Raw genomic sequence first — 10,943 nt, 5'->3', positions numbered from 1 at the left:
CCAGATTTAATAAAAATGTAATATTGATGTGAGGTTGAACATAAACTACACATGAAAAGACAGAGACAGAGACAAGAAAATTACATCAGAAACTTTAAAAGTTTTAATTTATTTAATGGTGTTGACAAAAATAAGAGGAAAATACTCAGTGTTCATGTGTAAAGGATTCAATAAATTTAAGTGACTCCAGCAAATGAAAGATCTGAATGCATTACTTGATATTTTTCCCTTAGTCTTAACCTTTGCTGTGATTTGTCAAGAGCTGTGCATGATTTATTCAACATATGTTTTTTTTTTTTTTTACAAATTATAAACAAGGTACTAATAAGGTTGTGACAATCTACATGTGAAACTCCTAACATAACCAACAAATCACTAAAATATTCCTTATTATATAATTTATTATATAATATTGAATAATATACTTAAGAAGAGGGTCATATAATTTTTTTATAGATGCCTTAATATAATCTATTTAAAACTTTAATTATTCATATAATTAATTTTTTTCTTTACATAATAAAATATTGTATACACAAGGCAAAATTTATATTTTTTTTCACAGCAGTTCACATCGGTTGTTAAACCCATGTCTTGTATGTATGGCTTTGAAATCAATAATTAGGACAAAATAACAGTTTTCTTGTTGAGCAGTGTTTTCAGTGAGTGAGTTAGTGTGTTTATATTAGCAGACATGGTGGCAGAGTAATGTGTCAACGCATTCACACTTTGGTCACTGGGAGACGCCCCCGAAGCCGCTTCCGCGGCTTTCAGCAGACGCACGTAGTTCATGACCACCTCGTCCACCTTGGCCACCACCTCGCGCCGCTCCTTCTCGGTGCTCAGACCCTCCACCAGAGACATGCAGGCCTGCGTCAGGCAACAAAGTGTGTGGAAGCTGTGTGTCAGGGTGAGGAGCAGCTCCTCCGGGCTGCCGTACTCCACGGCCATTTGGCTACAGGCCCCGCTCAACACTTTGGCCTGCATGAAGAGCAGCTGAGAGAACGATTCAATGTCAGCCTCGTTGGCCTCCAGCGCGTCGCCCCTGGCTGTGCGACCGACACTGCAGCGCAGCACGCCGATCATCTCTAAGGCATCTTTCTGTGCGAGTGCAAACCCTGTTTGAAGGCTGTAGGTTTTTCCCTTCATTGCATTTATGTGGGCCAGCCTCGCTTTGAGACTTGTGTCACTTAGAACTGCGGTGACGTTCTTCAGCTCAGCCTTTAAGGTTGCGTTTTTCTTGCCTCTGAAAAAAGCGGAGCTTTCAGAGAACAGAGCTCGTGTGGGCATCTCTCTGCCTTCGTCGCCATCCTGAGCGTTGAACTTTCTCCTGCGAAAGCAGTGACTGAACGGCCCACGGCTCCTCCACGTACTTGCATCCAGCCTCGGTCCGGTTGACTCTGGCAGCAGCAGAGATGCTCCACTCGGCACTCGTTTACCAGCCGAGTCAGAGGCAACTGAACCCTGGGACAAGCTCTTCGGTAAGGTTTGGGCAGAGAATGTCCTCGGCACCTTTGGGAATTCTTGAGACTGCAAAGTCTGACCGTCGTTCTTCCCTGTAAGTGTGGCTTTGGTCTTTTCTATGAGTGCTTCTAAGCTCCTAGAACCTGGCATTAAGGTGCTCCAGTTCCTGCTGGGCATCCGAACCCTGCGTGGCTTCCTGAGGCTGCCTGTTGTGGAATCACGTGACGATCCGCTTGAAGAAAATGCCAGGGCGAGTGGTTCGGGCTTGGGGCTGACCTGGGTGAGCCCACTGGGCTCTGTGCTACTTTGTAATGATGAAGGTGACATGACTGTGGTGGTGATTCTGGTATCATTACAGAGAGCTAGAGATGACTCTTCTCCCACCTTCTTCAGCTTTGTGCAAGCTACACTAGGGGCAGCAGGAAAACAAAGAGAACTGTTAAGCATCTCCCTGATAGTAATAAAACAGAGTTGTACAGACATATTAGTAGACATTTGCTTTCGTTCATTGTCTGAATGAGTACGAGTTTTTCGTGGTGACAAAGATGATCGGAGCAGCAGGGGACTATAAAACCAGAAGTTGCCTTCAGAGTTTTTTTGTTTCCAGTCCATAATGCTTAAAAAATCAGATGCTGCAGTAGCCTCATATTGAATAAACAGATGTAGAAATGTACTCTAAAGAAGGAAGCATAGAAACATACCTCCTTGAACAATAGGCAATTATGTTGTTAATGTCATAAAATGTGGATATAGTGCTCATTATCAACATATCATCAACAGTAAGTAAATTATCCTTTAACAGGAAAGTCAATGCAAGCACCTTCCTTATACTCCAATTGTGTTACAGATTAAGCTATTTGCCTAATATACTTCCTTTAAAAACCACTGATTGAATTGCTAATTACTCAGTGCATGACATTCAATGAAAATCTTTTTAGATGTTTAATTTTTTTTTTTTACATGCCATGATCACATTCTGTGAGCACTACCAGGAAGATCCTGCTTTCATTACTGAAATTCCCTTTATGTATCTCAGAAAGATATACAACATAATCCCCAGATATGTGTAACTTACTCACTGACAGACATTACAGTGAGCACCTTCCCCTTTAGTTTTACCTGTGGTTTCTTTTATCTTGGTCACCCTGTGGCTGCCGTCCCGTGCAATCCCGAATCCAGGCTCCGCGCTGGTGGCTGCATGAATCTTCCGCAGCAGGGTCGGGTCCATGGGATGACCGGCTTTTCCTGGCCCCTGGGCCCCATAAGCCTTCTCCTCGGCAGTTGCGTAACCCAGTCCCTTCATGGAGGACTCTGACAGTACATGCATATTGTCTGTAGCACAAAGGGGCGAGTCCATGGGAGTAACGCAGCTGCTGCTGCCTGTGCTGCAGCCGGCGTCTATGGATGAACACTGCGAGCTCTGGAGAGAATGAACGCCTTCGCTTTGTATCGACGACATGCGCTTTGTCACGTGGTAGTCGTACAGTCGCGTGATGTCCTGCTCCGACGGCGGACGCTTCATTTGCTGCTGCTCGATGTCCTGTGCAGTGGCGTCGCCCTCTGCGGCGACGGGCCCTTTGGCCGGGGAGAGGAGATGGGCATTTAACTGCTGGCTCCTTTCATCTAAGTCCTGCCTCTCTCCCTTTGCTGTCAACCTGTCTGCGTGGGAAGCCTGTGAGTCATTCACACATTCAGGAGCAAGAGTCTCTGCCATTTTGTTTCCGGGCACTCTCTGCTGCCATTTTTGATGCCTGTCTTTGAAGTGAGTTCGCCCCAGATCAAGTTGATTCATGTAATAGGAATCTCTCACAGTGAAAGCATTGTACTTCCCCACAAGATGAGGAGGGTCTTCTTTAGCTGAGTCTTGAGCGGCTGCCTTTGATTTATCAGAGGAATCGCAGGCATCTGCGTGGCTTCTGCTCTCTGCCTCCCTGTGTTTTCCTCTTTGTCTGCTCATCACTGAGCCCATGTGCATCTTAGTGAAGTATTCACTCACTGATTTTATCTCCATAGTCTCTGGCTCCATCTCGCCGCCATCCGAGTGAAACATCTGCGAGGATGCGACGGCAGAAGACTTTGCCTCCTCCTCCTGATGCTCCGGGTGGTTGTACTGCAACACTCCCACTGCGCCGTCACTGGGAGCACTCACCTCCGCCTTTTCCTCCGTCATTGCGTGGTATCCCTCTGCCATGGCTATGTGCATCCTCAGGTGATTCTCTCTCTGAGCCGTGGCCAGCTCGGAGCTCTCTGTCATCTCAGAGGAGTTTGTCTCATTGCCAGAATCTGAGGACTCCGGGCTAAACGCTCGTGAAATTTCTACACCTGCATATCACAGAGACAGAAACATTTTGTTAATAACTTCACCCCAAACAACATCGCAGACGAGAGTGAGTAAATTATCACTGTTAGTGACAATGAGAGGGTAATGAAAATGTGGATTGATATAGAAGGGTGAAAATGAAGTGAATAAATACAGCTAATGGCTGCAGATAAAACCGAATGCAGTCCATCACATATCACGTCACTCATATAACTAATATTTGTGGACGGCAGCTTCACAAGTTTTGGGGAAAGATGAAGTTTTTATCCTTAGAATTATTGATTTGTTTTGTGAAATTAAGCATTATGTAAATGATTCTAAGTCATTTTCATCAAGCGGGATGACAACAGTGTTTCTATCAGCTGAAAATGGTGGCGTGAAATGAGGTAGTTCTTTATTTTACGGATGGTGTCACATCTCAGTCTCATGTTGAGATATCTCATATTTCATTCATTGTTTAACTATTCATTATGTCTATTTAATACCAATTTCAGTTTGGCTTTTATAATATATTAACTTGACACAATCAGATGCATCTCTTGGAACACAGAGGGTGGCCAAAAAAGTGTTGAGGAACCAAGAAAATGAAAAAAAAATGTGCCAATCAAGATTGAGATAAACAGTAAAATATGATCCGTAAACAGCTTCATCTTCCTCCCATCACTTCTGCAAAGATTCTCAGCAAACCTAAAGTCCCTCGGCAAGAATAAACTCTTTTAAAGATGACTCATTGATACCTTTTGAAAGGAAAACTACCCAACCCCCCCCCCTCAAAAAAAAAAGATAAAAAAAGAAAAAGAAAGAAGAAAAGGGTGATCATCACTGTGTCACATGAAAGACACAGTCAGTTGTTATGGGGTTGTTTTGGAGCCTCGAGCCCGGGGTGACTGAACTCTGTTAAGTCTTGGCTTAATGAAATCAGAAGACTATCAAGACTGTAACATCAGAGAGCTCTGTGTCGACTCACATAGTGGCCTAAAACGTACATGAAAAAGCACCTGAGCCCGAATGAGGAAAAACATTGACCTGTTTAGATAAGTGCTGCAAAGACTGATTGAATGAGAAATTATGTTCCTGCTTTTTGAGGAAGGCTGTCTTTTAGTGTGTGAACATCTGAAAACTGCCGTTCATGATGATTCGTTTCCTGATCTTTTTCTACAAGCAACAACCATGTGAGATTTAGCAGTGTTGAACTGATGAAACAAACAACATGACGCACAAAACAAGAACAAATCGCAAACAAATAAACAATGGAATAATGAATGCAAATGGAAACATAGAACAAAATGGACTTTATTGGAGGAAAAAAAAATTAAAACAACACCAACTTAAAAGTGAATGGCTGGAGTCGGGGTGTTGTTAATGAATGAATGTAACAATAGTATAAGAAGAACCTGTGCTACTCTCGGATTGTGCCGGACTCTGTTCCTCAGACGCAGCAAGGGCCTCAAGTGCCTGTAAAGTGGACACCATGGCGTCGTCCAGAGGCTCCCCGGGGCCCTCTGCTCCGTGGGTGGGCACCGAATCTATGAGCGACACCGGGATGTCGCCACGGGCCCCTTGAGCCCGAACCCCGGCTCCCTGGTGGTGCTCCTCCTCATCAGAGCTGTCCCTGAAGCCGGGAGGAGGAGCGGCGATGGCCATGTTGAGCGAGTGCAGCAGGACGTCGTTGTCCTCCTCGTCGTTGCCCTCCGGCGGGGGAGGGAGGGAGGTCAAGTCGATGATGTCGTCGCTGGACCCCGAGAGCGACAGCAGCGTGGGCTTGTCAATGTCGCTCATCACCAGGTCTTCCTCGCAGCTGATGTCATCCTCATCCTCCGCGTCGTCGGTCGTCTCGGCGTAGCAGATGTCGTGCAGCAGCGGCTCCTCGATGCACTCGGCCGTGCCAAAGATCTTGGTAGAGTACTGATAACTGTCTTCGATGGCGTCCATCATCTTATAGTCCTCCTCCAGACGCCTGTACATGGGGCTGTGATTGTCCAGAATCTCCGCGCCTTCGTCCATCAGTCTCTGGTAGCCCAGATTTTGGGGATTCACAGAGTCTAAAGGAGGGTCTCCGAATATAAAGGAGACCTTTGCGTTCCTGGAGGAGTCCTGGGGCTTTTGCCTCGGGACATTCAGATAGGTTTGCGTACAGGGGATTCTGCAGCACTCTGCTCTTTCCGACACGTGGATTGTGTGCTGTGGTTGGTGGATCTCAGTAATGTAGATGGGTTGGCCTTCGCAGCTGCCGTGGTCCAGGTAGTCACAGTCCTGGTTCACATATTCTTGGCTGCACCTCTGGTTGTTTCTGTCCTCACATCCTTTATGTGGCGTGCTGTAGGTACATTCAATGGCTTGGTAGTTCTGCTTGGTTCTTGCTGCATGGCCTGCAAAGAGGAACCAGAAAAAAAAGAAAAAACATTTGACAGTCACCTCGACAAACACACAACTTTCCGATGAATCATCTTATGATTACTGTAGACGCACTTGTTTCCACACTGTTGGTGTTTTTGGCCACATTGAAGATGGAGCGCCGAGAATCCACCAGTAATCTGTAGTAGCCAGCAGTCAAACAGGCCAGATTCATTGCATCAATGGACTCCATTAAGAGAGTGATGGGCTGTGAAAGAGGCAGACAATCAGACGACAGTCAACACAAAATAAATGGAAGAGTGAAGCTGAACAATGAGGTTATAATGACTCGCTGTTGCTGGGATAAAATTTACATCTTTTCCCACAAATAGTCAATACATTGACTTTATTTAAATGAGCAGATGGTTCGTTAACCTTGACATCCAGAACGTGCAGTTCCACCCTGACCCTGTTCTCATCCTCAGTGTACATCTCAATGCGGTTCACGTGGCTGAAGTCCGCCAGAAGAGCCACCAGGTTTGTCTTGGTGTTGATCACATGACTGATGCCGTATTTGGGCCCCACGAGCAGAGTCACTTCTGTGTGTTTCTCGCCTTGCTGTGAAACGGGAAGAGAAAGAGACAGAGAGAGTCTACATATCACTGTATCAAAAAAAAAAAAAAAAAAGTGTGTGTGTGTGTGTGTGTGTGTGTGTGTGTGTGAGTGTGTGTGTGTGAGACACCTGCTGCCTGCAATGTAAGCAATGGTTTTACTTACAATTAGTGTGGATTTAAACACACGTCCCCCATAAAGCCTCAGGTCACTGAGATACTTCAGATAATGAACTTTTGCCTGCAGGGCAGTGAGCTGGAACGCAGAGAGAAGGAAAAAAAAAAAAAAACGTCAGATGAGCGTTCACTGTTGGTCTGGGATCTAAAAAGTGCATCATCATCCACTGAAACGCCCCCACTGCACGATTACTCTGATTACTTCCACTAGGTGGTAGCCAAGGGTCACATGTGGTACAAAGAAAAGAGAGAGGTGGCCTGATAAAAATACAGAGCTCAGAAGAGGCAAAAGAAGAAAGGCGTCCCACTCTACCTTTTTTCCAGGAGGCACCAGGTTTTGGTTGGTTTTGAGGATGTGGGTGAGGGCTTTTTTGATGTTCTTCTCTTTCATGCTCGACAGCACCGCAGGAGGCAGGAACAATGCCAGACCCCACTCCTTCCTACAGACGAGCAATTCATAAAGATTGAAAAAAGGTCACTTTGCCAGCGTGAAAAAACAGTGAAGTCATCATTCCTGACCGCTGATTGATCGACTTCACTGCATTGATTAACCGACAGAGTACGATCCGAGTCGCTGCCGAGCTGCGAGTGCTTCCTCCAGTGTTTCAGCAGCACCGTGGCTCCTGACATTATTATTTTACTGCTCTCTGGTTTCAGCAGTAAAACTGGAATATACTATCAGGATGAACAAAAGGGCTTTTATGAAGACACATGCAGTTGATTCATGCTAACACGGTGTATTGTAAAATCCAATGTACTTACTCAATGTACTTCAGGGAAACTTTCTGGGACTGCTTGGTGTTAATTGTTAATATATACATCTGCAGGGCCGCCAAACGGAGGGCTGTGTCATATTTCAGCTCGGAGCCGAACCTCTCCAGCACCACATCGTTACAGCTCTGTAAAGAGGCAAAAACACAAAATGCAGGAAGACATTAGCCGACGATAATATATTTTGCCATGCTGTGAACATAATGTCAACTTCCACCAGAAATCTTTATAACAGCTACCTGAACATAGAGGTACTCAAAGGCTACTGCATCTCTCCGGAGCAAGTCCACTGGATCTTTTGGGACGAAAGTGATTCGAAAGAAGCACTTCATCTTGTGCGATCCTGGCCTCTGTGTCACCTGCAAGTCCAAGACAAACAGAGCCCAAAACAGTCATGAAGTGTCATCTGTCTAAATCACAGGGTTTTTCTATATATCGAGCATTTTTATTCCTACTTGACGTCCAAGAGAGGAGTCTCACCTGAGTTAGCATCTCCTGCTCATGCAGGAGCATGAGTTTGCTTGCAGATCCCTCCGCTCTTTGCTCCAGCATCAGAGAAAAGTGCTCGATGCTCTTAATGGATAGCTTCTCTTGCAGGGTCAAGATGACATCCTTTCACAAAGATAATGTCACAGTTAATCCAACAAGCACCCTCCTATTGCTCAAGCTGATGCTGTAAATCATTTTTTGACATGTAAACACATGAATATGCATGGTTGCATAATTATTCAAAGTTGTATAACGATTTCCAGAGTGATAATAGAAAAACAATTCAGACATGATTTGTGAAACACATTAATAATGTTTCAGTTGCTCAATGCTTGAATCACGAAGCTCTCGAGGCTGCGGTAGGGAAAAAGAAATGCACTTTAAGACGGACAGGGCGCCCGTGAATAGCATTCAACATTTACACTGAACATCACTTTGGATTATGTAACAGCATTTCATGGCGAAGGGAAGTTCTTTCCCAGCACCTACCTTAATGGATGTGTTGCTGTCGAATTTAAATGATTTAGTCTGCCCATTCTCCAGGTACACCTTCAGAACATTTGGCATAAAAAGGAGGGAGTTGTCCTTCACAGTTTCCTGAGGATAGAAAGAACTATGTGATTAATCAATCTGACTTTCTCTAATTTGATTTACTGTGGTGTGTCAGTAGGAGAAAGAATAACAACCAACCGACAGATACAGCAAATTACTTCTCTTCTTTTTAGTATAATGCATAATTTAAATTATAAAAAGAGAATAAACTGCACACCAACTGCCAAGTTTGACATTTTTGCAGATCCAAAAAAATACAAATTTCCAGGAACACAACACAGTGCTAGATTTTCCATTATCTTCCCATCAAAATAAAGAAAAAAAGGGAAAACTGGCATTTTGCTCCAAATTAGAAAATTTAAAACCATTTTCACATTTCTTTTCAGCAAACAGTGGAAATGTTTTCAAGTAACCACTTCTGACTCTGTATTGTGCTCATTATTTGTGTGTGTGTGTGTGTGTGTGTGTGTGTGTGTGTGTGTGTGTGTGTGTTTTTGTGAGACCACTCACAAACACAAGCCTCCTTTTTCTGGCAATCATGAAATATCCTCCATTTCATCTAAGTGATGAGTGTAGTGAGCGTGAAAAATGCAAGTCATTTTTTGTATTTTTTTCAAATGAAGCTCAGGTTTTAAGAGTTTCAAGTCGTCTCCTTTGATCTGGAGCTCAGAGCCTTGATGTGAGAGTGACTGAATGTTCAAGGTTACTTACTGGAACCTGTCCATTGATGATGACCTCTTCAGCGAAGCGAACCTTAACAGGATTAGTCTTTAACTTGGCCTTTTTGGCTGCGCTGATGAATGCCGATTTGGGTGACTTTTAGAAGGGGTGGAACAAAAAAAAAAAACATGAGTTTCGAGGACAATCAGCTCCTTCAGAAATGAGTCATGTCACTTTTTTCTTTTTCTTCATATAAATCAAGGACATGTCTCTTTCTCAAAGCATGACAACTTCCATTTATTCTATTTGCTGCTGATGCAATTAAAGCACCGAGCAAGGACGCAAGAGCGAGGACAACCTCACCACCGATACGTCACTGAGCGTGCAGAGAGACTTCTGGTAACCAGACGTGATTTCTGGTTTAGAAGACCCTGCCATCGTGTTTTTTTCCAAATTAATGAACGGCTTCTTTTTAAAGACTCAGCTCTTTATCATGCTGATGACTAAATGAAAATCTAATTTGCATGATCAAAAAGGGTGAATGATTCTCGACATAAAAGACTATATTTACTGTCATTGTGTAAAGATCAGATTTTATCACGAGGCTCCTGCCGCACAACAAACAACACAGTGTACATTTTGTTTTCTGTCAGCACGCACTGGTCTATTTTTGGAGAGAATTCAAGCATATTCCATTGCCGCTGACTTATTATGTGAACTGTAAACAAAGGCTGGATATATGCTCCTGGCACTGAGTGTTCATCACCATCTGGTGCTCTGTGACTCGAGTAAATGTTGATGTGGCAGGTTCACATGAGGTCTTATCAGGATCTAACGCTACAACATGAGAGAACTTGGAAAGACTGCAGCAATCGGACTCCCTTTGAGTTCGCCTGGCTCCAACGCTCAGCTGAGGCATTACTGACATTGTGCCAGCACGAACATATGGCATGATTAATGACTTGCCTTCGTAGAGTCTAGTAGATAATCAGCTCCAAAAGCACAAACAGCCTATCAGAATTTGCTTGATTTCATTCATAAAGGAGCGAGAAGCTTACTGGGTATGGCTGAACAACAGTCAGCAGTATGGACTCCTTGCAGCTCCTGCAGGACACCAAAAAAAAAAAAAAAAACACTTTTAATTATAGGTTAATTTTTAATAAACATGATTTATGAACAATAAAACAAAAGTCTTTGGCTAAGGGAAATTCTGTGGCCGTAGCAGGAAGAACACTGTGTCCTGGTGAAGCTCCTGGCAGCCCCGTTGTTCTGCCATAGTGCAGAATTTTACTGCAGCGACGGAGCCCATTCAAGGCCACAGGAGCTGTGAAGGAGTGGCCACATGGGCACTTTTCCCCGTACTAATGTAGTGTTTACCGACTGCTGCACAGGTCACACAAGGACCAAATGCTCACAGTCAGCTACTCAGCTGTGTCAGTGAAATTAATCTAATGAGACGGCTGAAAAAACACCAACACCAGCTTACAGCTGAATCATGGTGAATTGAGCAGGTGGCCAGAATAATGTGCCAAATTTATCCAGCTGAAATATCTGGTTGCTTTCGA

The 10,943-nt window shown here is 44.1% G+C and overlaps 1 protein-coding gene across 5 annotated transcripts in view; it reads right to left on the bottom strand.

Moving 5' to 3' along the window:
- Window positions 1-69: 69 nt before the first annotated feature.
- Window positions 70-10,943, bottom strand: part of LOC115402762 (FERM and PDZ domain-containing protein 4) — a 28,817-nt gene continuing 17,943 nt past the window's right edge. For all 5 annotated transcript variants that reach the window (XM_030111296.1, XM_030111298.1, XM_030111297.1 and 2 more), the window contains 13 exons: window positions 10,437-10,482; window positions 9,430-9,534; window positions 8,656-8,763; window positions 8,158-8,289; window positions 7,917-8,036; window positions 7,669-7,805; window positions 7,220-7,346; window positions 6,896-6,985; window positions 6,554-6,736; window positions 6,254-6,386; window positions 5,179-6,153; window positions 2,584-3,786; window positions 70-1,868 (listed from right to left, as the gene is read on the bottom strand). In XM_030111296.1, the coding sequence (XP_029967156.1) occupies window positions 622-1,868; window positions 2,584-3,786; window positions 5,179-6,153; window positions 6,254-6,386; window positions 6,554-6,736; window positions 6,896-6,985; window positions 7,220-7,346; window positions 7,669-7,805; window positions 7,917-8,036; window positions 8,158-8,289; window positions 8,656-8,763; window positions 9,430-9,534; window positions 10,437-10,482 (4,606 nt within the window). In that variant the 3' untranslated portion in view covers window positions 70-621. The remainder of the gene's footprint in view (window positions 1,869-2,583; window positions 3,787-5,178; window positions 6,154-6,253; window positions 6,387-6,553; window positions 6,737-6,895; window positions 6,986-7,219; window positions 7,347-7,668; window positions 7,806-7,916; window positions 8,037-8,157; window positions 8,290-8,655; window positions 8,764-9,429; window positions 9,535-10,436; window positions 10,483-10,943) is intronic.

This window comes from Salarias fasciatus, chromosome 16, assembly GCF_902148845.1.
Source record: "Salarias fasciatus chromosome 16, fSalaFa1.1, whole genome shotgun sequence".
In the NCBI taxonomy this organism is placed as follows: domain Eukaryota; kingdom Metazoa; phylum Chordata; class Actinopteri; order Blenniiformes; family Blenniidae; genus Salarias; species Salarias fasciatus.
This window is presented reverse-complemented; position numbering and strand designations above follow the sequence as displayed.